General features: G+C 40.2%; 4 protein-coding genes across 5 annotated transcripts in view; 3 read left to right on the forward strand and 1 right to left on the reverse strand.

Moving 5' to 3' along the window:
* Nucleotides 1–3,539, forward strand: part of LOC147818334 (uncharacterized) — an 8,205-nt gene extending 4,666 nt beyond the window's left edge. Inside the window, exons 3-5 of the mRNA XM_087177726.1 lie at nucleotides 2,324–2,388; nucleotides 2,494–2,577; nucleotides 2,851–3,539. Of these exons, the coding sequence (XP_087033852.1) occupies nucleotides 2,324–2,388; nucleotides 2,494–2,577; nucleotides 2,851–2,970 (269 nt within the window). The 3' untranslated portion in view covers nucleotides 2,971–3,539. The remainder of the gene's footprint in view (nucleotides 1–2,323; nucleotides 2,389–2,493; nucleotides 2,578–2,850) is intronic.
* Nucleotides 3,540–8,960: 5,421 nt separating this feature from the next.
* LOC111665307 (uncharacterized) lies at nucleotides 8,961–15,143 on the forward strand. The gene is made up of 11 exons (XM_023420261.2): nucleotides 8,961–9,013; nucleotides 9,608–9,690; nucleotides 9,783–9,961; nucleotides 11,175–11,246; nucleotides 11,522–11,602; nucleotides 12,228–12,555; nucleotides 13,040–13,218; nucleotides 13,414–13,485; nucleotides 13,656–13,733; nucleotides 14,388–14,573; nucleotides 14,702–15,143. The coding sequence occupies exons 2-11, from the start codon at nucleotides 9,621–9,623 to the stop codon at nucleotides 14,834–14,836; spliced, it is 1,380 nt and encodes a 459-aa protein (XP_023276029.1). The 5' UTR covers nucleotides 8,961–9,013; nucleotides 9,608–9,620; the 3' UTR covers nucleotides 14,837–15,143.
* LOC111665377 (uncharacterized) lies at nucleotides 15,140–18,395 on the reverse strand. Its single transcript, XM_087177700.1, has 5 exons — nucleotides 17,821–18,395; nucleotides 17,476–17,728; nucleotides 16,812–17,061; nucleotides 16,150–16,732; nucleotides 15,140–16,002 (listed from the first exon to the last, which is right to left on the reverse strand). Exons 1-5 carry the CDS (start codon nucleotides 18,312–18,314, stop codon nucleotides 15,651–15,653), a joined length of 1,932 nt encoding a protein of 643 aa, XP_087033826.1. The 5' UTR covers nucleotides 18,315–18,395; the 3' UTR covers nucleotides 15,140–15,650.
* On the forward strand, nucleotides 18,147–25,051 carry cyp4f3 (cytochrome P450, family 4, subfamily F, polypeptide 3). 2 transcript variants are annotated; one of them, XM_023420258.2, is made up of 14 exons: nucleotides 18,147–18,259; nucleotides 20,621–20,825; nucleotides 21,224–21,368; nucleotides 21,556–21,609; nucleotides 21,896–22,023; nucleotides 22,458–22,579; nucleotides 22,665–22,811; nucleotides 23,026–23,149; nucleotides 23,329–23,395; nucleotides 23,569–23,698; nucleotides 23,904–24,037; nucleotides 24,274–24,338; nucleotides 24,424–24,506; nucleotides 24,604–25,051. In XM_023420258.2, exons 2-14 carry the CDS (start codon nucleotides 20,622–20,624, stop codon nucleotides 24,821–24,823), a joined length of 1,623 nt encoding a protein of 540 aa, XP_023276026.2. In that variant the 5' UTR covers nucleotides 18,147–18,259; nucleotide 20,621; the 3' UTR covers nucleotides 24,824–25,051. The 2 variants fall into 2 exon arrangements, with proteins under 2 accessions (XP_023276026.2, XP_023276028.1); XM_023420260.2 differs by having other exon boundaries at nucleotides 18,167–18,255.
* The last annotated feature ends 125 nt before the right edge of the window (nucleotides 25,052–25,176 follow it).

Raw genomic sequence — 25,176 nt, forward strand, 5'->3', positions numbered from 1 at the left:
TAAATAAACCTGCCTGCACCGTCTCCCAAGAGTTGACTGCATTTGGGTCCAACTTACCTCGCAAACCTTGACATGGACAGCAACAACAGCTGCTGACAGCTCAAGTCTTGCTACGGTGGTGACCTTCGTGGGGGCAACTCTGGCCTTACCCATGACTACAGAACAGTGGATTTGTCCTGATGCACTGATTGCTCTCAGGTAAGTACACACTCCATACCCTGTGACACTTGCATCAGAGAAGTGATGGAGTTCGTATCTTTGAACTTCCTTGAAACCTGTTGGGAGGTAACATTGCTGAATCTTGACATCTGCCACATTCTGTAGGTCCAATAGCCAAGACTCCCATTGTGGCCGCAAGTCATCAGACAAAGGTTCATCCCATCCCATCTTGTCTCGGCACATCTATTGAAGTATCTGCTTCCCAACAACAATGAAAGGTGCTACAAACCCGAGTGGATCGTAGATAGAGGCCACTGTCGACAAGACTCCTCTTCTAGAGAGCGGACGTTCGTTTACAATGACCCTGAATAGGAATTGATCTGAAGAGACGCACCATTTCACACCTAAGGCTCTCTCAATCTGCGGCTCACCCAAGGCTAAGTCTTGATGTCTTATTGTTTCAGCACAATCTTCCCTGGGAAGTAATGCAAGCACCTCCTGACGATTTGAAACGGACTTATGGATTCGCAGCTTGCCAGTGCTGCAGAGCTGTCTCACTTCACTGACTAACTGTATCGCTAGTCAGGCCATCATCCACGTAAAGTTTCTTTCAATGAAGCGGATGGATGCTTCACCAAAGCAACCTTGTCCTTGAGCAGCAATGTGTTTGAGTCCATAGTTTGCACATCTGGGTGATGATGCTGCCCCGAACAGGTGCACTCTCATTCTATAAACTGATGGCTGGGATTGAAAGTCTCCATCATCCCACCACAGAAATCTGAAATAATCTTGGTCTTCTGCTCTGACATGAAACTGATGGAACATATGTTCAATATCGCACATGATTGCTACCGGACCCTTACGAAACCAACAGAGAACACCCACCAGAGTATTTGTCAATTCTGGCCCAGTAAGCAGATGATCTTTCAGTGACATGCCTTGAAACTTCGCAGAGCAATCGAACACGACCCGTACTTTGCCTGGTTTCTGGGGGTGATACACCCCATGGTGAGAGATGTACCAGGCAGGGGTCTTGTCGATTTCTTCATCTGGAACCTTCTCTGCGTCTCTGTGAGCAATCGTTTCACTCATGTAAACTACGTAATCCTTATGGTACTGCTTGTCTCTCTCAAATCTCCTAATCAAACATTTGAGACAGTGATCTGCACATTTCTTGTTGTCCGGCAGATTTGGCCTGGCTTCTTTAAATGGCAAGGGCATTTTGCAGTGACCATCTGCATTGATCTTGATTCCCTCTTCCATTATTGATATGAAGCGCAGATCCTCTTGAGAGTAGTGAACATCCTCAACAGCCCTTTCATTGAAGTCAGACTCAAGCACCTTTATCACATCAGGTGCGATGACTAATTCCTTGACTTGTGTTCGGCATATGTATCGAACTTCACTAGTCAGATGAGCAGGAGACTGCAGACAAGGTAGTACTTGCCTCACAACAACCCTGTGGCTGCTTCCAAGCCATAGTCTAATCTAGTCTAGGTCTGTTCTTTGGGCAAATGGCTCATTGTCTTTGCCTGACACAACTTCTCTGGGTAGCAGGGCTTGAGAACAATTGTAACCTATGAGCATACCAACATCACATTCGATCAAAGGAGCAATTTCTTCGGCAAGGTGCTTGAGGTGAGGCCATGCCCTTGCTGTCTTGGGAGTAGGAATGTGACTTAAATTGGCAGGAATGAATTCTCTTGAATAAGTTACTGGGAGAGGGATTTTCTTTGATGAGTAGAAACCTCTGACCTGCAGCCCAGTTAGCTTCTGACTTGGAACAACTGTGCTTCTGGATGACAACGTGGAGAGTTTGTGATAGTGGTGTCACTTTGACTGTCCAAAAGTGCATATATGAGAATTTCATTCTCTGGGCTACTTATCGTGGACACCCACACTGCCATAACTGTGGATGTGTGAGTGCTGTCCATGTCTTGCACCACTAGGTTAGAGGTTGCTTCATTTGGCGTTTCGTTAGTCTGTTTAGACTCCACATTTTCCTTTAACCTTTCTTTCTCCTTTGAGTGTTTCCCACTTTCCTTTCGCTTGTCATCTTTAGCACGATCTTCATGTAAGCATGTTGGGTGCTTCCTTCAGACATCCAAAACACAATCTTTTTGTATGTACAAATTTTACTCTCTCTTTTTCCTTTCACCACCAGATGGCGCTGGATCACCACCAATCACCAGAAGTCAATCACTTCTATATTTATCAATAAAACATACTGTAAGTCTCATTTCTTACATATATCACTGCAGCTCAAACATTTTTACCACAACAAAACAGTCAAGATGAGTGCTTTTACTGTTTTTGATGTATTTCTTCTCACAGGTGGAGACAGCCCTCTCTGAACATCACACTCAACTGCGCCAGGACCATGAAAGCAGGAGGAGCTGGATGACTGTCTGCAGAGCAGTAAGAGGATTTATTTTATCTTCACATATTTTACTCTTACACAAACACAAAGAGCTCACTTTTCAATATTGTGGCTTACACTCTTATAACAGTAGAAAGAGACTTCATCTAGAAACAAAAAACATGCATTTTCATCTCAATTTAGAGTACCCTCCAAGCCCTAAAAAACATACAAACCACCACCTGTAATTTCACATCATAAACATCACTTTTTCTTCTCAATAATCTCACACTTCCCCAAATCTACCACAACTCTTCTTATCTAAATTTCAGTTGGCTTTTGTACCATCACTCACAGAGGAACCTGTGAAGAGCCTGGGAAAGGTGTTCAATTGTAGCCTGAGAGACGCAGCCTCCACAAGAGCGACCAACCAAGACCTGCAGACCTGTTAAAGTTAAACATTTTCACTTGACTTCGCCCACCATTTATTTGGTCAACATGTTCTATAAATGTCAAAAAAAAAGAAAAAAACCCTTTCAAAGTCATTAATTTGCAAATGCAAAACCTTGCAAATTGGTCAGGAAAAGATAGAGAAAATATCCATGTCCATGTGCTTTAACAAAAAAAATAAAAACCTCAACTTAAGGTCCAATTTACAGCTTTTTCTGGAGCTTTGAAACACGTGAAACACTTACTCACATGCAAGACACTGAAGTGAAGAGCAAATGTTACTGGCGAAACCTAGGGCTTTTAAGCCCTCACACAGCCCCCAACAGCCTCTTTTGATTCACTGTGTAATAGCCATATATAAAATAAAAACTCAGATGCTGCTGATTTTCTGTCTCACAACCCCCCCCCCCTTTTCCCCATCCCTGTGGTGCTCTCAAAACTGGCAACAACAGGAATCGAACCAGAGTCTTTGAAATTGCCACCTTATGGTCATGAACAATTCCACCACGCCACCAGTCCCACTCGCATTGGGAGTTACTTTCGGGACGCTTTTGACATTACAATTTGGATGTTGGACTTGAAAACTCATGGACTGACCTGGGCTTGAACCTATGACCTCAAAAAGCCTATGCAGATGTCTAACCCATTGAGCTACCAATCCAGACAAAATTGGTGTGTTTTCTCAAGGTTTTTCAGTCGTTCCTCTGTGTGTTGGTCCCCCGAAAAGTAGTAAGTTCAACCAAGATTTGAACTCTCAACCTCTGAGTCTATAGAGTAGCCCTCTAACCCCTTAAGCCACTCGGTCAGAGGTTAAAGAGCCTTCTTTCTCAACACTTGTAAGTCCTGTTAGATTTTAAAACCTGAATAATTCCAGGATTATTTAAACACCAATCTTAGAATCCTTCGAGACAGACTCTAACACCTTGAGCTACTTATCCAGAGACAATGAAATGATCTTTTCAAAGTTTTTCAGTCTTTCCTCTCAGTGTCAGCCCTCAAAGTTCATATGATTGGCTGAGATTTCAACATACAACCAAACACCCCTCTGTTCTCTACCCCACTTAGTCAGCCTGAAAAGCCTTGAAATAGATGCTGTCTTTATATCTAACTGAGTGGCTTAAGGGGTTAGAGGGTTACAATAGAAACTGAGAGCTTATGAGTTCAAATCTCATTTGATCTTACTACTTTTCAGGACCAACACACAGAGGAAAGAATGAAAAGCTTTAAGAAAGATCTTCTCTTTACCTCTGACTGAGAAGCTTAAGGAGTTAAGTGCTACTCTAGAGACTCACAGGTTGTGAGTTCAATTCTCATTTGATCTTACTACTTTTTCGGGAACCAAAACACAGAGAGAAGACTGATAAGCTCTGAGAAAGAGCTGCTCTTTACCTTGGCTGAGTGGCTTAAGGGGTTAGACTGCTACTCTAGAGACTGTGAGTTCAATTCTCATTTGTTCTTACTACTTTTCAGCACCAACACACAGAGGAAAGATTGAAAAGCTTTAATAAAGATCATTTCTTTACCTCTGACTGAGTGGCTTAAGGGGTTAGACTGTTACTCTAGAGACTGAGAGTTTGTGAGTTCAAATCTTGTTTGATCTTACTGCTTTTCAGGACCAACACACAGAGGACAGAGTGAAAAGCTTTGGGAAAGATGCTCTTATTGTGTCTGGCTTGGTAGCTCAATGGGTTAGATACCTGCATAGGACTTTTGAGGCCATGAGTTCAAGCCCAGGCCAGTCCATGGATTTTCAAGTCCAACATCCAAAGAGTAATGCTGAAAGCAGCTCCCAACATGAGTGGGACTGGTGGCGTAGTGGAATTCTTTGTAACTGGCGAGGAAGGCAAGGCGGGAATTTCAAACGGACTCTGGTTCAAATCCAGTCATTGCCAGGTTTTAGAGCCCCACAGGGCTGGGACATAAAATCAATAACAACTGAACTTTTATTATATAAGGCTATTACACAGTGAATCACAAGAGGCTGTTGGGGGCAGTGTGAAGGCTTTAGAGCCATAACATAGCAACACATTCATTAGATTTTGTGTTTAATGTGTCAGGGCAGATTTTGATAGATAACATGTTATTTATGTGTAAAGTACATTCTTTTGATGGCTAAATAAAATTCATACTTCAACTAAAGTACCATTCTGGCTTAGTTACACCTGTTTGTGATTCTTCAGTAGTGGGAAGTTGACTGAAACGCTTGTGTCTCAACACATTTTAAATGTGATGCAGTAACAAGCTGCTTTAAATTTGCAAACAAATACAACTCTCTTACTAAAGTAGTTGTTGTTATGTAGCAGGCTTCTACGATGATGTAAGACTAGTGAAATGCTAATGTTTATAGAGATTTGTTTGTGCAGGTTTTTGAGCAAATGACGCCACACTTGTCTTTTGATTGTACTAGTAAAATTTGAAGGAGCAGGGACCTTAGGTAGCTGAAGAATAGCAATAGAAAGAAGGCTTTTAGATGAGAGTTGAAGTTCAGTTATCAGTTACAGTTGTAAATCCATGAAGCAGATATATGATAATAAATAATGTTTGTAGAAAGAGCACGTAGGAGCATGTGAGTAGTAAAATGTAGAAGGCTGCTACATAAGAATAAGTAGTTTAGTAGGAGTGTTGTGTTGTATTTGTTTGCAAATTCGAAAGCAGCTTCAAATGAATCCAGTGGTCCAAGGACTACTGGGAAAAGCGGACTTGTTCCCGTCACCCGACTATCTGGACATTGAGAATGGTTCTGAGGACGAATCAGAACTCGAGGAACAGGTGTAAGGAAACGTAACAGAATAGAAGGGAGCCCCAACAGGGGGGACATGAACTGTGCTGCCTGTTGATGGACTCAATGGACCGAACACTAATGCACCATACCGAATGATGTATATGTAATCACCAATGTTTTGTAATCAACAATGTATTCAATTAACAATTATGAAATGATTAACATTCATGAAATAAGCATACAAGTGTACCTATAAGTTTATATACAAACGTACGCACTCATGTAACCAATAAGAACTAGGAGAAATATTGGGTAATCATCGTTTTTGTTGTCTGATCAATAGCCAGATTATCTCAGTATCCATTGTTTGAGTCATTATAAGAATATGCTGTGTTGACCGCATGTTCAGAAATGTGACTTATAAAGTCGGTCGCCTGTGGGGAAAGGGGCCATGGGGGAATTTTCCTAATGCAGGTTTTTCGCCCCCATACATCTTTGAACGTGCAAATTGTTTCATATACTCTCTGTACTCTATGCATCATAATGAAAGATATTATTATCACAGTAGTGTTACAGTCATAACCATATTCAGATTACCATATCGTTTCACTTGACACTATGTTTTTTGCAATATCATGTTATACATCACTCATACATCACACATAGTATAAATCACAATAGTGATTTCAGGGGGGATATGTAGGAGAACTATAAGGCCAAAGCTGTATGAGAAGAGCTCAAGAGCAACCCTCTAACCCTAACCCTAACCCTAACCCTAACCCTAACAAAGATAAGGTTGGGCGGTCAACTGAGCAGGTCAAAACATTTAGGTTTGGAGGAAACATCTGGAAAACAGAAGATTGGGTAACCAGGCAAAGCATATCGCCAAGTAAGAGGAGAACAGTGATCTGGGAGAGTATCTTGGTGTAAAAGAAAGAAAAGAACACCATGACCTGGGTGTTCGCCAGGAACAACAGGATACAAGAGTTGGTCAGCAGTTGGGCAAGAATAGTACTACGAAGCCAAATGATTGGAAAACAGGATGCACATACACACACATAGCTATCTGAGGTATAAAAGATCATGTCTGGTTCTGTGCTGTGGTTCTTTGGTCTCCGTCTATGACTGCAAGTAGGCCGCATTGAATAAAGAGAGACATCCCACTCTGACACCTGTGTCTTGGTCGCCTGATTCCTCTTTTTGATCCACCACTTCTCGCCACAACATAACTGCATGACATTTTAATTGTCATTATTATTATATTATTATTTATTATTATCATGTATCTGCTTCATGGATTTACAACTGCTAAGTCAATGATAACTCAACTTCAAGTCTCATCTAAACGCCTTCTTTGTATTGCTATTCTTCAGCTACCTAAGGTCCCTGCTTCAAGTCCCTGCTCCTTCAAATTTAACTAGTACAATCAAAGGACAAGTGTGGGATCATTCACTCAAAATAACTCACTAACTAAAAAAATCTCTACAAACACCAGCATTTCACTAGTGTCTTAGATCAATGTAGTAGCCTGCTACATAACAACAACTACTTTAGTAAGAGTGTGGTGTTGTATTTGTTTGCAAATTTAAAGCAGCTTGTTACTGCATCACATTTAAAATGTGTTGAGACACAAGTGTTTCTGTGAAGTTCCCACTACTGAAGAAGCAGAAACAGGTGTAACTAAGCTGGAATGGTAGTTTAGCTGAAGCATGAATTTTCTTTAGCAAAAAAACGAATGTAGTTTCCACATAAATAAGATGTTAAGAATGAAAATGTGGGCTGACACATTAAAGTCAAAATCTAATGAATGTGTTGATATGTTAAGCAATAGTTACCAGCAGATGTGTGTCCCGCAGCGTTCTTGCGGGCGTGGTCCGGTCTGGTCTGGTCCAGTCAGTTGGACGTGGAAGGGCCGACTGCCAAAGAGGAAGTGGAGGGTTCCAGCTGCATTTATAGAGAAGAGGATTAGTGGTATGATCTTTTGTAGTTTTTGCGTGTAATAGTAATGCTCTGTGTAAATGAGCAACAGTGTTGTATGATGAGTTTTTGTAATTGAATGTAATTTAAAATATAATATGGATTTAAAGGTTGCAGAGCAGAGTAAAATGCTGTGATACTTCTGTAGCAGCAAAAAGAGTGAATCTAAAAGAGGCATGTAACCAAAGAGTAAGAATATAGAGTATAAATGTAAAGATTGTAAATGTAGGATTGATTGCATATGAATTGATATGAAGTTTGTAAAAATGTCACCTACATGATGTGTTGTCCAGGCGGTCAAGAGGGTCCAGACAGTTGAGCAAAAGTGACATGACAGGAGGTGGTCAGAGCTGAGGCCTGCTGATTGAGCCATGATCCTTATGTAAAAAATGAAGATGGATAGAAGGGTTACATATGACACTCCTATGAATGATGATGCCCAAATGATATTTTTACTAACTAGTAAGAGTTTTGATGATTAATTCCAAGGAATAATACCAAAGCCAAGTGAGATTTGGATAAGAAGAATTCTCTTAGATTTGGGGAAGTGTGAGTTTTATTGACAAGAAGTAGTGATGTGAAATTACAGGTGGTGGTTTGTATGTTTTCTAGGGCTTGGAGGGTACACGATGAAAATGCATGTATTTGATAGAATTTTTTTGATAAATGAAGTCTCTCTCTACTGTTGTAAGAGTGTGAGAGTGAAAGCTACAAGATTGAAAAGTGAGCTCTTTGTGTTTGTGTAAGAGTAAAATATGTGAAGGTAAAAGAAATCCTCTTACTGCTCTGCAGACAGTCACGGTCCTGACGCAGTTGAGTGTGATGTTGAGAAACGCCCATCTCCACCTGTAAGAAGAAATACAGCGAATGTGAGTGTTTTGAGGTGTTAGAAATGTTTGAGCTGTAGTGATCAATGTAAAAAATGAGACTTAGAGTGTGTTTTTTTTAATGACTGGTCTGAATTTTCTCCTGTCCCTGTTTGAGTCAAAGTCAAAGTCTTGTATATTTCAATTAGAATTGTAATCTGATATTTTGTCATAAGTTATATTTTTAGAAACAATAGTTATTTTATTGCTTTTGGCTGTATTAATTTTTTTTTTTTACCTGCATGGGTCAAATTCAAGGGGAACAACAGATAACAGTGAAGCATTGCACTTCTTCCCTGTGAGAGAACCATACTTGGAGTGGATGGAAATCGCTTGCATAACCCCAACTTAAATTCCAGAGAATCTCTTCCAACATGTTTGGCATGCAGCCTTCAGAGGGAGGGTGTATCTAGGAAGGAGGTTTTACATAAATGGGCTGGGGCTCTCACTTTTAAAAAGAATTTTCCAGACTGAGGGTGGGTAAGTTGAAACCTTTTTTTTCTCCTGTATCTTAACTGTATATTCATACAGAGGTAGAAATAGGGTAGAGGTAATTCTATTGTTTGTCTGCCAGTAGCTTGATGTGATATAAACTTTTAAAGAAGGATTTTTACACTGTTGTATTTCTGTTTTTACTTGTATAGAAGATCTGAGTCTGATGGGTTTGTAAAACTAATTGCACAACAGGACAATAAAGATTAGATTTAAACTAGACCAGATTGTTATGTTATGTCTTTGAGGAACATCTTACATAGTGCAGTGGTCTAAGGTACAAACCCTGTAAGCATAATGTGCCTGGTTTGATTCCTACAAGGTGTTTTTGTTGTATATGTTGCTCCGTGACTGATGTTCTGTTATGACTGAAAAAGACTGATTAGCTGACACAGGAAATAGGAGGAGTTAATGTGCTGTTCCCACACATGTAGACTGGACTCATGCCATTGCAACAAATTATTGCACAAGCAAAGATACACACTGTTTTCTGCATAGCCTTATGTTGTCACAAAATATCCCAGTGTTAGTCTCTTGAGAAACTGAGCGATGGAGACATGTATGATGTCCCTTCCTTGACAGTACAACAGAGGCCATGAAGAGCCAGAAGCTGGGTTTCCTGAGCAGCCTGCTCTTCAAATGGCAGTCACAGGCAACTTTTGTTGGTAACTTTCACCACATTTCTTTGACTTTTAACATTGGGAGATTCAGTGTTTATGGATTAGTATGAATCATAATGGACATCCCTTTCTCTCAGGTAAAGCAATGCTGCCTGTGTTGCTGCTAATCAGGCTAGTGACACTGGGAGCAGCGGCTCAGACAGCCTGGCTGGACGATGAGAGGGAGTTTATCTGTAACAGCCGTAGGATAGGCTGTGATGTTGCCTGTTTCAATGAGGCCATGCCTCTTTCTCCTGCACGTTTGTGGACAATACAGGTGGAAATATTTAACAACAATTTAACAACTTTTTGTACTCCTAAATTATGTATTTCATATCAACATAAAATATCTGTTATTTTTTCAATCTTACAGAGTCAAAGTTACCCTTTTTTGAAAGATTATAAAATCTGACATGGTGATGAAAACTGTAGCTCACTGTTTTAAGGTTTCAAGTTCAACCCTAATTTAAATGTGATTTTGAAAGTTGGAGACTCTGTTGGTGATTGAAATGTTTGGTTAAAGTTTGAACCCTGTGGTAATTAAGCCCTGTGTAATTAAGTTTTTAATGTTTGGCTGTTAATTAGCTTTTTGGAAGGTGTGGGGTCGATCCTGAATCAATCACTATCATTTAAAGTCAGAGTCTGGTGAGGATAGAAAACCCACTGGTGAAAATCCTCTGCTGACTCACCTGAAAGCCATCCCCTAGAGGAGAGGTTGAAGAGCGCACAGAGAAGATCTCTGAGTGTGAAGTGGCCCCAGTGGTGTGATAGTCGGCATCTGAGGATAAGATGTGGCTGGTTTGATTCCCTCCCATCCATCAGCTCCTGAAAGTAGACACTCACAGTTAAGCTATATCAAGGCTCTATAAATTATTACAATCTATTACAATTTGTTAATCATTCATCATTTAACCTATTCACATCAGGGTAACTTTCCAACACAGGGTCAGATTAACCACCCTTTTTTCAATCATCTCAACTTAAAAAATCTGTTGAAAGACCAAAGATTGAATCTGTGACATTTAAACTTAATCGCAGCCGAGCAATAAAATGGTTCCTGGGTTGTTTCAATCTTCAGCAGTGTGTCTGACTTTTAAAAGCCACTGACTGACTGAGGACTGAACCCAAAACTTTCAAACCTCCATAATGTTACTTAACAGGTTGAACTACTGGACCAGGTCTAATTTAGTCAGAGGATTTCAATCTTTACTTAAGCTCTTTGATATTCAACAGGCAAGTGTAATATTTGCTTTTAAAACTGATCCAAAGAGACAAATTTGAACTTTGAAAATGGTCACTGTGGTGCTTTATTTTTTTTTGTAAATAATTTTGTCTTTCTTGTCGTTTCAAAAAATTGTATCATGAGACTGACATCTAAATTAGATTTATGTGAACAAAAATCGTCCTCTCTTCCCTCACCCTTTGTACTGTACATACTAAACACACTGTGCTAAGGAATTAAAATAACATCAACACGAATTTCTCCTCAGCTGCTTCTGGTTTTGGCTCCTGGTCTTGTTTTCCTCTGCTACCTGATCCACCTCACTAACCAGGAAATCCAGGTGAGAGAACAACTTATGTCAAATGGAAGGATAGTAATTTATAAAACTTACAGATGAAGCTGAGATAATGTATATTTTTGACAGGCACTTGGCTTCAATTTAAAGGTTAGCTTTAAACACTTGAACTATTTCCATTTGTTTTCACTGTTTTCAAGTGTTGTGCAGTAGTTTTTCTGCTTTGCTTTGTGGGGTTTGGACATTTTTATGCACATACAGTCAAATGTTGCGCGAATAAATGCATAAAAAAAACATTAAACAGTTCCATTCCTTTTAAGGTGAGGACAAGAAATGAGGAGGTCAAAGGGCACGCTCTGGGGGTGTACCTGGCCTGCACGGCTTTTGTCATACTGGTAGAGGTGAGACTTACACACACACTTACAAAAAAAGGTAACATTACAGAATATCAGAAGGTTTGATTTTTGGATTTAAATGCTTTTCCAGATATTCTACTTTGATTCAAACCTTAATTCCTCTCAAGACCATTTATGTTGCCTAGATAAGAACGCTGTGTACAAAAAGGACTGTACTTTTGAGTGTAACATTTAGCTAATTCATCTTTTTGTTTTTTTTAATAAAGAGAATAATAATTGACTCTAAACTTTATTTTTCTCAGCTTCAGGTTTTTTGTAGTTGCTGCTTTCTGCCTTTGTAGAACAGTATAGACTGTAGAACAGTATAGACTGTTCTACAAAGATTGTTCAAATGAGATAATCAGCTCAGAAAGTAGAAGTATAAAATTTTCAAAATAACAAATTAAATATGATGGTAAAATGACATTGTCATATTTACTAAATCAAAACAATGTTCTAATCTAATGTAAACTCATGTAAACTGTAATTTAGGGTAAACTGTAAACACTAGTTTTATTTGCAGATGAGAAAAAACATCTGCCTTTAACATTCAAAAATTGATTTAGTCATCATGTCTCTTCACATCCAAGAACAAGATGCTAAACTTTAATGAATTATGTTTTCATTGCAGGTTGGATTTATCGTGGCACAGTCATTGCTCTATGGTTTCTGGGTAGATACTCACTATATATGTCAAGCATCTCCGTGTGTTTCCAGAACAGACTGTTACATTCCCCATGCATTGGAGAAGACAATTTTCCAATTTATAATGTTGACAGCATCATGCATCTCCCTCCTGCTGAGTGTGGTGGAGCTGGTTTGTGTGCTGCTGAGAGCCAAGGTGAGGCACGGACAGCCGGATGGTGCAAAGGCTCTACAGTCGTGGTCAGGGGTCGAGGAGAGTTGGAGTTTCCTGAGTCAGCTGCTGGCCCTGTGGCATTCCCATGCTGGTCTCTTGGGTACTGAAAGGAAATAACAAGCGAGACAATGTGTTTAATACAATCAATGAGTTAATAAAGATACATAAAAAGATGATAGTAATTATAATTAAGATAATTAAGCAAATAAAACAAATAAAAACTGAAAAACTGAAAATGATAAAATTCACTGCAAAGAAACTGCAATGAGAAATGCAGCAGGTTTACAATATATCCAGAATGTGCAATGCATTAGATATGTAGTACAATTATGTAAATAAAGGGGTAGCATGCATGAAGTTAAAGTACAATCACTTTACATCACCCTTCACTTCAACACTCAGCATTTAAGACTCAAAGGGTTTGTTTGTCATATGCTCATATAGTAGTAGTGTAGTGAGAGACAGGGGGAATAGTCCTGATGCTAGTGTGCAATAAAACATAAAAATCAAAATGATTTAATAATTATCAGGCTAAACATAATATGTAGTGGTATATGTAATCTGACTCTGTTTTTGTCTCTCAGGTAAAACCATCCTCCCAGTGTTGCAGCTGATCCGGCTTGTTATTATCGGGGCAGCGGTGCAGCCAGTCTGGCAAGGAGATTTAGGAGACTTTGTTTGTGACACTATCCACCCAGGCTGCAAACATGCTGGGTTCAATGAAATCTTCCCCTTCTCTTTGCGAAATTACTGGACACTGCAGGTATCAGTATTAAGTTTTCAAAGTTTATAATCAAATATTTCAGAATAGAAACAATAAAGTAGAGCTTTGTTCTCTTTTAGTACTAAAACATATTTCTAGGTGTCAAACTATGGTGTTCTGTATTTTCAGATGAGTCATACACTTATACAAAAGCTTGATTCAAATTTTATTCATTAATATTCACTTCATCTACAGGTGCTTCTCGTTTTGGCTCCTGGTCTGATTTTCTTCTGCTACTTGATCTACATCATCATCATGGAAGAAACGGTGGATAACATAAGGCTTTGCTACACTAATACCCTAAAATAAAATAAAAGTGGACCATATGGACCTTTTCTGTTGCTGGATCTGCTGTTTACGCTCTTTCTTGTCTGTCTGTTATTGCGCCTTCTGTAGCTTTACTCATTTTTTTTCTTCTCTCACTGCTTTCCTTCCAGAGAAGCCCAGAAACTTGGGTTAAAGGTCAAGTACTGGGAGCGTATTTGGGCCTCTTGACAGCAGTTATTCTGGTGGAGGTGAGTGAGAGGCAGGAGTGGAAAATCCTGTAATTAATCAGCATTTTTAACTAGTTGATGTGATTTTAACAAGATCACATGATGCATTTATCCTACATTCTGCATGTTTTATGAAGTAACAAGATACTTCACATGTAAAATCTGTACACTTACATTTACATATAGTCAGTCAATAATTGTCTTTACTGTATCCAAACGCTTATACAGTATATCTCATTTCTCTTTACCACAGAGCTCTATTGTTGAAAATGAAAAAAGGTTTATTTTAAGTTGATCCCACATACACTTGAATTCTCTCTAGTGGACCAAATTTGTATTAATCCATGGATGAAAACAATGCCCACGAACGCACTACTTACTCTTGTTTTGAGTAACATTCAATAGAATCTAAATTATTTATCCATTTAAAAGAAATTAAGATACGATATGACCAGTTTTTTAAAGATAATACTCACTTCAGTAGGAGCCAATGTACTCAGGCAAAGTAAGTACTCATCACTCCTACACATAGTGACTTTAAAAACAGGGCTTGAACTCATAATGTTGATAACTTTTGACTGTGAACCTGAACCTGTATACAGTATATAACAAATGTGTTGTTGGCATTCTGTGTCACAATAACTGTTTGTTAATGTTCTGCCTCTCTGTCTCCAGGTGGGATTTGCAGTGGGGCAGGCTTTGATTTTCGGTTTCTCCCTGTCTACCAACTCAGTCATATCCGCCGGGCCGTGTTTTGGCGGAGTCTTATGTCACACCTCCCAGGCAACAGAGAAGATGGTGTTCATGGTCATCATGTTATGTGTGGCGTGCCTGTCAAGCCTGCTGACCCTGGTGGAGATGGTGAGTTCTGTGACTGTGAAAGGGAGTAATTAACAATTTTCTCAATATGCTGATATTGATTAATAAAAAAAATTGTTGTGATGATGAATGAAAACACACGCTAAACTTTTTAAATTGCTATCCAACAGTGCATGGTGTTGAAGAGCGAGAGGCCATGGGGAAAGAGCCGGTACAAGATGTCAGAGGCCTCAGGCTTTGAGATGTCACCTTTCAAGGAGAAAACTACAGAGGACAATGAAAGCTGCACCACACCCAACATCTAAAGCTCACTAACAGACTGAGGGTGATCCCACGCCTAAACCATGACATTAGAGCCTTTTAAAGAGAGGAGGTTGGACACGTCCACCAGCTCTTTCTTTACTTTTTATATCACTGTATATTACTCTGAAAAACACTTCTAAAGAATTACAAGAGAAATGTAGTATCTTGTAAACTTTCAAGAAAACTATATAAGAAAAAGGAAATACATATAAATGTTGCATGTATAAGGTGAATGGTTTGTAATTGACTCCGCTGCATGAGGAGGATGTGAGGATGCTGTCAATGAAGACTAAAGAAAATGTGCATTCATGTGATAATTCTTTTAATTTGCTCATGACAGTGCAACATCTTGAGGTTTAACAGGTTCTTCAAAACCACTGAAAGAAACAAAAAGAAACAGAAAAGAGACTAAATGAAAAATCAAACACAGACAGACAAATAAATTGTCTACAAAAACATTATTTTTCTCAAACATTGAATGTCCAGTTTAAAGAGTTTAAAGCTCAAGGACCCCACATACATGCACATCTCAAAACACACTTGCAAGTGTGATAAAGTACAAAAACAAGTGTGGCAGCAAAACTGAAATATTTAATTATTCCTTTATCAGCTTGACATGTTCTACTTTCTGTGGGAATCTGCACTTGCTGCTCAAGGACTCTATGATCAACACATGTAGCAGATGGTGGACACATCAGCTCGACCAGTTGAGACTTTGGATTTGCATGACATTGTGTAACCACAACACCAGAATAAGTAAGATGCTCCTGTTCAGATAATTGAGACATAAGCAAAATAGTGAATTACGACAAGCACTCAGGATCCGTCCTTGGCTTGCAGGCAAGAGAGCAGACAGGATGACAGCCGGTATCTTCTAGCAGCAGACTGGTCTGGTACAGCTAGGAGTCGAGTAGACCGGCCTGTACCAGAGTTTGGACTAGCCTGAACTGGCTTGGTATAGCCTGCTCCACTCGTGAAAAATGGAGGCATCAGGTCAGACACATTAACGCTCCCCACAGGAGAAGAAGTGGCCACCCTCTGTGCCAGGTGGCGTCTGTCCTGGACTGACTTCTGCTCCAGCTCTGCATCATCCAGTGGTCGGGTGTAGATGTGCTCATTGGTTTGATGATGTGATGGGTGCACAGGAGAGTAGCTGTCAGAGGTGAAGCTGTAAAGGACAGAAAAGTTGTATTTTACAAGTTTTTTTGTCCAAATGCGGAACCAAAAAAAAAAAGTCTCATTACTTCTTTCTAAATTTGGAGATTTTTTTTGCAGCCACCACCTGACAGCAATTTCTTCTCCAACTTAAATTTACCTGTTGAATGATGTCTGAAGGGAAGAAGAAGGTGAAGGTGAAGAGAAGGGAGGCCCTTGGTGTTTGCATGGGCTTGTCATGGTCACATAGTCATCCATAGGCAATGCAGGCGAACTGTCGCTGACCTGTGGGGACATCATCATGTACCCCAGCGCCTTCTCCTCCTCCTCCTCCTCCTCTCCCAGCTCCAAGCTCTCCATCCTGCAGGTTGCACCCCTGCAGTGCTCCATCTTCATTTCCATGTAGCTGCCAGTCTCAGGCACGGAGCTCTGCTGGGATCGTAAAGGGCTGAGATGTGAGGTGAGGCTCAGAGTAGATTCAGGCTCTGTTTCATCTGGTTTGCGGGGCTCTAGGTAACACTTTGGACTAGTGTGGACGTCAGTATTGGGTGCCAGGAGAGAGCTACGTGGTCCCACATTAATCAACTTGTCTCTGTGCTTGGGTCTGCTGCGTTTTGAGATCAGAAGTGCTTGAGGCTTATTGTGGTTGGAGGTTGGTGACCGGCTGAAATCAGGAAGAGCTCTGAGTGCCCGTACCGTCTCCCGAACCACTTCATGAATTTGCTGAGCAATTCCTTGGTTTCCTGTACAAAACAGACATTATTAGGAGCAGTCCAATGTTAAGGCAGTACTACAATCAACACAGCCTTTATTCTTAATTACCTTGGTCTCTTGCTTCCATCCAGATCTCTCCAGGACCGTCAGGTGCTGACCTGCCAAGCTCCAAGAAGAACGAGCCATCCAAGTGGCCAAAGCGCCGAACACTCAGCAAAGGTATCGTAACCGACGGCAAATCACTGCATGTGCCCACTTTGACCAAGATGAGTGAGGTAGCTGTGAGGCAAAGCCGCGTCTCTCCTGTGAGGGACTTGGAACGGCCCAGACCTCTGGGCTTCACTGAGACGGGCCAGACCTTAGACGAAGATGAAGGGTGCAGGAGCGAAGGTCGCGCAGAGATATTTTTATTTCTAATCAAGAGCTGGCACTTGAAAAGGTCTTTTTTAAATTGAAAATTGTAATTATTTTATGTCCAGCATTCTGTTGCGAGAGAGAAATTACCTTGGTAAACACTGCCTGGAAGTGTAGGTTGAAGTAAAATACTGTATATGGATGAGTTAATGAGCTCAGCATCAAGAGACACTCAAACTACAGTCAGCTGACACTTAAAATATTTTGAAAATGTTTTCTCTGATTTTGGATATAGTTAAAATGCCAAGTATCTTTTTTTTTTTTATTATTGGGGGTTTTAGTAGTAAAATGTGTCTGTTATTTTAAGAAACATACTTTAAATCAACTGTATGTGACAAAAAATAAAATCTGGTCTAACCTCTTTGAAGAAAGCAGCAAGCGGCAGAGTGCAATACCCATCATCATCTTCTTCATCAAGCCCCTCTCCGTGCTCTTCATCCTTCTGCTCCTCCTCCATCAGTTTCTTAATGGCCAGATACCAATCTTCTTGTTCCTGTTGGTCCTCCACCACCAGCACCATGGTCTGATCCTTGGCATACACCGCCACCGTGTGGCCTTTCCTGGAACTGCCAGTCCGGCTCACACCAAGACAGCACCTCAGGTAAATCACACTGGGGAGTAGAAAATAAATTAATTCATTATATATTATAATGTCTCCTCAGCTACATGCTTTAATCAGTTTAATGATTTTACTTTTACCAACCCTTGCTTGCTCGACCAGAACAGCACAGCTTTACCAGAAGACTTCTCCATTGCTGTGAACTTCTCCTGGTTCTTGTACCACTCAAGTCGGCTCGGCCCAGTGTGACTTCCTGCTCTCAGGACAAAATATCTTCTGTGGTTTCGCTCCAGCTTCCCCAGGTAACCTTGTTTCACCACATCACTCTGTGGCCCAGCAGAGGTTATGAGGGCGCTGGCTAGAGGGACAAGAGGGCCGGTAGTCTGGCTGGTACAGAAGAGTTCTTCGTAGAAACGAGATGAAGGAAGTTCACTTGTCTGCATCCCACTGTGATGGTCCTCAGAGTCCTCATCCTGCTCCATTTGAAGATTGTTCACCCAGGGACGCCGCAGGGGAGATTCAACTGGCAGCCGTGTTTGGGTAGAGCTGCAACAGGGATACGACAGAGGGGAGCTGGAAGCAGGTAGCGATATCCTTTGGTTGTTACACTCGTCATGTCCTTCAGCCATCTTATTCATTTCAAGACAAAAACCTGACACATGCACACAGGGGGAGGGTTAATAAGATGAGTGAGAGGTTCTACCAAAATAAAAAAGGATTTTAAGTAGCTGAAAAGATTGAAACAATTTGTGCTCAAAGTCTAAGTTAACATACTGTCTGTGTACTATGGCTTTATCATTTTATTTTGTTGATCTTGTACCATTCCTTTTGCATCAGTGATAACTGAGATGCAGTGGCTTGTCAGTGCTGTTCAAAGTGCATTAACCCTTTCTTTCAAATTGCCCATTTTGAGGATACAGTATATTTCAATTTTAAAAAGTGCATTCAGTCATTCTTTACTGTCTCTTGGCACAAAATGGCCATACTTTATATGTGGGAGCTCATAAGTGTTGATTTCACTAGTTCAAGTTTATGTTTAGAAGAATACAATCTCATAGCAAGTAATCCAAATGTTTAACAGCAGTACGAAAATAATATATAACATAGATACAAACAGACAGCTCCTAGGCATGCATACACAGAATCAAAAATAAGCATTAAAATACACATTTACAAAAATATATTCAATTCATTTATAAGTATTATTCACCGAATAAGAATATGCAAGTGCAGAAATTTCACGAAGTCTATCAGTGTGGATGTTAAGTTGAAAATGTCACATGTGTTAAATATTGGCCTTAAAAAAACTGTTAAAGTCGACGATTGACGAAGTTTGTTTATCTTGTCAGACTTTAAATTTTCCCTAAATATTTTACTCCTATGTAATTGGTAATCATGTTTTTTTTGTTTTTGTTTTTTTAAATCACCTTCGACCCTGGGAAGTTTTGAAAAAAATGGGAAAGTTTCAATGCAGCCTTCCAGAATAAACAGTTTGTCTACGTCGTCTAATAAAGCCATTTACCATTAGCAAATAGCTGATAACCAGCTAACGTTAGCTAGGTGGCGTTTCCCCAAACGTTTGGACAAATTAGTTTAATTAAAACTTACCTGCAGCTGAATAAACATTACACCCGGAAACACACACAACGTCGACTGCTTTTCATTTCAGGCAAACAGTAATTTCCAAACTAATTTTCCACTACACTCTTGTTTTTGGCGACAGTTCAGCTGCTCAGGTGTATCAGCGACCAATCACTGGGGCGTTCAGGAACTCCTCGTAAAACTCACCTCTCAATCACAGGAAAGTTGGACAAGTCGCTCGTTTCCATCAAAAAATGTCTCAGTCCCAATAGTCTTTGTGTTTTTCGTTCTTTGAAGTGAACTCTTCATGAAGTGAGCTTGAAATCAAATAATGTCCACATATTTGGCGGAATGAAACATGTCAGGGAAAGATGTGCGAATTTACTGTAGTTATTTTGACAGCCAATGGAAGTGTCTCCCTCGTTGATTTAGATGACGTAGAGCTTTCAATAGTCTAGAATAGCTAGAGGGTTTTTCCCTCGGTCCTCCTTTCCTCCCTCCCTTCCATCCTTCCAATCAAATCAGCTATGAACCAAAGTGTTATCCAAAGTGCATCCATAGATCACTTTGGATCTAGTCATTCAAAACAATGACTAGATACAGTATAGATCAGTAGTCATCATGGTGAGAAGTAATTCATGTTAAACTGGAAGAAGTCAATACAACGTCAATGAATTCAAATCCTGAACATTGTTGTTTAATTACAAGAGCTATATGCCCCTTTCTTCATTTACTAGCTTAGTATTGTCATAATATGAAGGTTAAGTGTTGCCTTGACATCATTATCACTGCTGCCCCCAATACACCCAAGAATCAATTATTGCATATTTAAAATCACTTGCTTTATTTATGCCTTTAGCAGTAGCTATAAATACTGTTTGAAATGAGATGGGTGCACAATATCTGACAGACTGGCAGGCAATCTTCCCAAAAGATTCATTTGATTTGATTTGTCTGTTCACTGCAGCTACACCATGCCCACAAGTTCAACATTTCACCAGGACCTCTTTTTTTATTGTCCAGTAGACATTCAGCTATTACACAAGAACAGTTTATGTGATTGGCTTTCAGCAGTCAACCAGTCAACTGTACACAGGTTTAAGATGATGTGATTGTCTTAAACCAGACTTTGAAAAAGACTTCGGTTTCCTGCATGCTTTCACTTTAAGCCCTGTTCGTTACGATTACAGCAGCTGGTTGTTCCTGTTGAAATAATCTCAGTAATGGGTGGAACAGGTTGGTTTCTGCATGTTTCAACATCACCAACTTCTCATTGTGAGCACATCCGTTGTCAAAGCCAGACGGGCATCAAGCAAGGCAGACCTCTTGATACCACTTGCTCTGTCTCTCTTTTCTGTCCCAGGATGTCTCTCCTCCTGGGTGTCCTCTCTCAGGTCCTCAGCTGGGCCAGCCTCTGTCAGGTCCTGAAAATGGTTGGTACAGGACTGGTTGCGGTGGTTGCAGTTTGGATAGTGAGGCTGTTTGTGCATCACGCCTGGTACACACACAGACTGTCCTGCTTCAGCAAGCCACCTGCAGACTCCTGGCTGAAAGGCCACCTGGGCCAGGTAGGACACACACACCAATGCTGGAGAAACACAAATTAACATGCATGAATAGCTTAATTTGTCAGTTCTTGTGTAGTGGCAACATTTGCTTTATTTATGATCTGGAAATATTGCCACTTTGTCATTATGGTGAAAGGACAGTAGATTTCACAGTGTGATACGGGAAGTTCTCTCTGTTGCAAAATATTATTATTACAAAATGTCTACTTTAAATCTTATATGCGAAATCGGCGAAGCAATGAAGTTCTAACCGACCGAAACTCACCTTTTAATTTTAAAGGCAACCTTATAGGACCTTCAGATTAAAAAGAAAAATAAATTAAAAAAATAAAATCACAGAGCCAATTGTAATATTTTGTTTAAGGACAAAAAAACAACTGATGTTCTTTGTGTCTCAGATGCAGAGCACAGAGGAAGGTCTCCTCCAGGTGGATGACCTGGTGCGCACATACAAACACTCCTGCAGCTGGTTCCTTGGGCCTTTCTATCACCTAGTCAGAGTCTTCCACCCTGACTATGTCAAACCTCTACTAATGGCATCTGGTAGGGTTACACACTATCTGTAAAATTAAATGTGATATATTTGCATAATTGCTGCAAACAAATAAACTTTTTCACACCAGTGTTATTGGAGCTACCTCAATATTAAAGCCACTTTTCCCCAAGCTTCATTTAATGCTTAATGTTCTTTTTTCCTTCCATCACATCCTCACTCCTTTATTCCTTCAAGCCAGCATTACAGTGAAAGATGAGCTTATCTATGACCATCTGCGGCCATGGCTTGGTGAGTAGCTCGTGTTGCTCTGATGTAAGTTTAGTTTAAGAGTTTTCCACAGTTGACTTGCAATCGACATTGGTTCATAATTGTTTCATAATTCAAGAGGATGACAAAGCTGTTGAGTAATGTCAAAGTCTACGGGAACCGATCTACGTTTTTTTTCATTTGATAAAAGTCAAGTTTCACATCATTAAGTCTTTTAAGACTAATAAACTAATAATGATGAAGTCAGATGATTATATTTAGATTATATACATCCTCACTTCCAAACAATGTCTCTCTTATTTCCCAGGACAGAGTCTGCTGCTAAGCAACGGGGAAGTGTGGTCTCGCAGGAGGCGACTGCTGACTCCGGCCTTTCATTTTGATATTCTGAAGAACTACGTTGTCACGTTTAACACGTCAGCTAACACCATGCATGTGAGATGCACACAGCCACAGAATACACACAGATCCTGTCATGGACAAATGAGTGACAGATTCAGTTACATGTGCTTTTTGTTGTCTGGTCAATCAATACTGACTTTATACATTTTGTGAAAAAAGTCATCCTTTATTTCACATGTCTCACTAAGATCAAGATCTCAAGAGAGACGTATCCACAAGAGTAAAGATATACATTGTATGTCTGGCCTAAAAGAAATTCACATCCACTTTTGCTGCCAGTGTTTTGTTGTTCCACAATAAAGAAGTACAGGTGCCATTCGCAGTGCTTGATCTCAAAACTTTCTGTAATGAATTCCATTTGTAAGAAGCGTTAATTATTTAAAACCAGTTTTTTTAAGGTTGTTAGTTCCATAGTTTTTCCAGAAGAAAAAAAAATCAATCTCCCTCACTGTGTTTCTGTCTTTCAGGATAAATGGCGCCGCCTGGTGGCAGAGGGCAGGACCAATCTAGAGATGTTCGATCATATCACTCTGATGACACTGGACAGTTTACTTAAATGTGCCTTTAGCTACAACAGCAACTGTCAGGAGTGAGGACCCCTATTTTACCATTTTCCACACACAGATTCAACTTGTATTCAACTTGACTATTATTTGAAAATGTTCTCTGCCCAGGTCTACCAGTGAGTACGTGTCAGCCATAGTGGAGCTCAGTGACCTGATAATTGATCGCCGCCTAAAGATTTTACACCACTGGGACTGGATTTACTGGAAAACGCAGCAGGGGAAACAATTCAAAAAGGCCTTGAGTGTTGTACACAGGTACAGTACACGCACAGCTGTGACCTTCTGACCTTTATGCAACAATGTTAGAGTCTTTGGGTGTGATGACACATTTTACAGAAAAGTGATGAAAACCAAGCTGTTTCTGTAATATCTATTACTCACTATGTGCTTTTTATTATGCAATAATATTCCCTTTACACCTATTTTATTCTATAATATTCTATGTTTGGGTAAAACCTGGTGTTTGCAGGTTCACCAGGGAAGTGGTTCAGAAGCGGCGTGCCCTCATTGGCCAACAGAAGGAGACAGAAACAGATTTCACCAAAGCACCACAGAGAAAGAGAGATTTTGTGGACATCATACTGCTGTCAAAGGTAAGACAGAAGAAGAAAGAAGCATGAATGAATGAGAACTAAAGATGGTGTTGCATCAGTGTAAAATGTACTTACTGATAAATATTGTGTTAGAAGATGTGTGTAAATGTGTGTGTGTGTGTGTGTGTGTGTGTGTGTGTGTGTGTGTGTGTGTGTGTGTGTGTGTGTGTGTGTTGCAGGATGAGGACGGACAAGGCCTAACAGATGAGGAGATACAGGCAGAGGCCAACACCTTCATGTTTGCTGGTGAGACAGTTTAAAGCAAGATGTTGTTACTTTCCTCAAAAAGTATAGTCTTGCTTTAAAGTTGCAAGTTACCGTTTGTTCCTTAAGTCTAAAATGTTCATATATCTACAGAATAATCTTAAAAATCATAATTTGATTTGACATAAAATTAAATACTCCTACTTTTTCCACAGGCCACGACACAACAGCCAGTGCGATTTGCTGGACGCTGTATAATTTAGCACGCCATGCCGAATATCAGGAAAGATGCAGGCAGGAAGTGATGGATCTAATGCAAGGACGAGACAGAGAGGAAATAGAGTGGTCAGAAAAAACACACACACACACACACACACACACACACACACACACACACACAATATTCATTTTTTTTGCGATTTAACAGGTGGAAAACTCACCTGTACGACATGGTAAACCCCTGTGGCATTAAGTGCACTTGAAATTCTGTGAAATGAGGAGTATTTACATTTGCACATATATGTACATGCACTTATCTCTTTTTCTGAAGGGAGGATCTGGCCAACCTTACCTTCACCACCATGTGCATCAGGGAAAGCCTCAGACTCCACTCTCCTGTGCAGGCTGTAACAAGGAAATACACCCAGGACATGGTGCTGCCAGGCAATCGGACTGTGCCAGAGGGTGAGAAGGAGAGACAAACCCCTTTAAAACCACATACAGTGATTCATTTGTGAAAGAATGTTTTTTGGGGGATTACCGCTTGAGAAGGTTTTACAGTTCGCCAACAAAAACTGGGAGGTGAAATTGTGAAAAATCCATCTGTGTAGTTTTTTGGTTTGTGATAACCTTTATAGAGTTAAGCAGTTTAGACAAACTCAACTCAAAATACTTCTTTATTCCTGTAAACCTTTCCCAAGGTACCATTTGCTTGGTCAGTATTTACGGAACACACCACAACCCCACTGTCTGGACAAACCCATATGTAAGAAACTAATAAAATCATCAATTTCACTTTCACTTTCATCCAGCTCTATCATGTTTAACCTGCACGATTTACTCTCTGCTAGGAGTTTGAGCCCCTGCGTTTTGACCCAGCCGACACAGAAAACCGATCTTCTCATGCCTTCATCCCCTTTTCTTCAGGCCCCAGGTACAGTGTCCACAGTTAACATTTAGGCCCAAGCCAAATAAGGTCCGACACAGCTAAGAATGCCTTGGTAAAGAAATTAATTTGTGTCCGTTCACAGGAACTGTATCGGTCAGAAATTCGCTCTGGCAGAGCTGCGAGTCGTTGTGGCGCTGACCCTGCTCAGGTTTCGTCTGACCCTGGGGGTGAACCCTGAACTCGGGTCCAGCTCTGGAGGCGTTCGCCGTCTCCCCCAGCTCGTCCTGCGTGCTGAGGGAGGCCTGTGGCTGCAGCTGGAGCCTCTGACCACACCAAACATGGAGGAACCACAGGCTGAATGATCCAACAAGATGACATGTTGACCTGTTTTATAATATAACAACAAAAACCCCAAATGTTATAAGTTTATTACTGTTCTTGTCGCTGTATTTATGCCTACTGTAATGTTTCTCAATGCATTTGCAACCTTTGTTCTTTGTTTGGCTACATGAATCTTTTATTATCAATTTAAAAATGAACATAATACAATTTAATGATGTATTAATAAAATACGTAATTTACAGTTGAAACATTTATTATTGTTGTGCTGATTGGTTTAAATAAATCCTGACTTTGAAAAAAACTCTTCCACTTCCAGGTTGTTGTTATCTGTAGGGCCTGGGCTAGATTAGGGTCTGAGCACGTTAGACCTGGA

This window comes from Seriola lalandi, unplaced genomic scaffold (genome assembly GCF_002814215.2).
Source record: "Seriola lalandi dorsalis isolate HSWRI2012SDOR001 ecotype SW California unplaced genomic scaffold, Sedor1 jcf7180002054630, whole genome shotgun sequence".
NCBI lineage: Eukaryota > Metazoa > Chordata > Actinopteri > Carangiformes > Carangidae > Seriola > Seriola lalandi.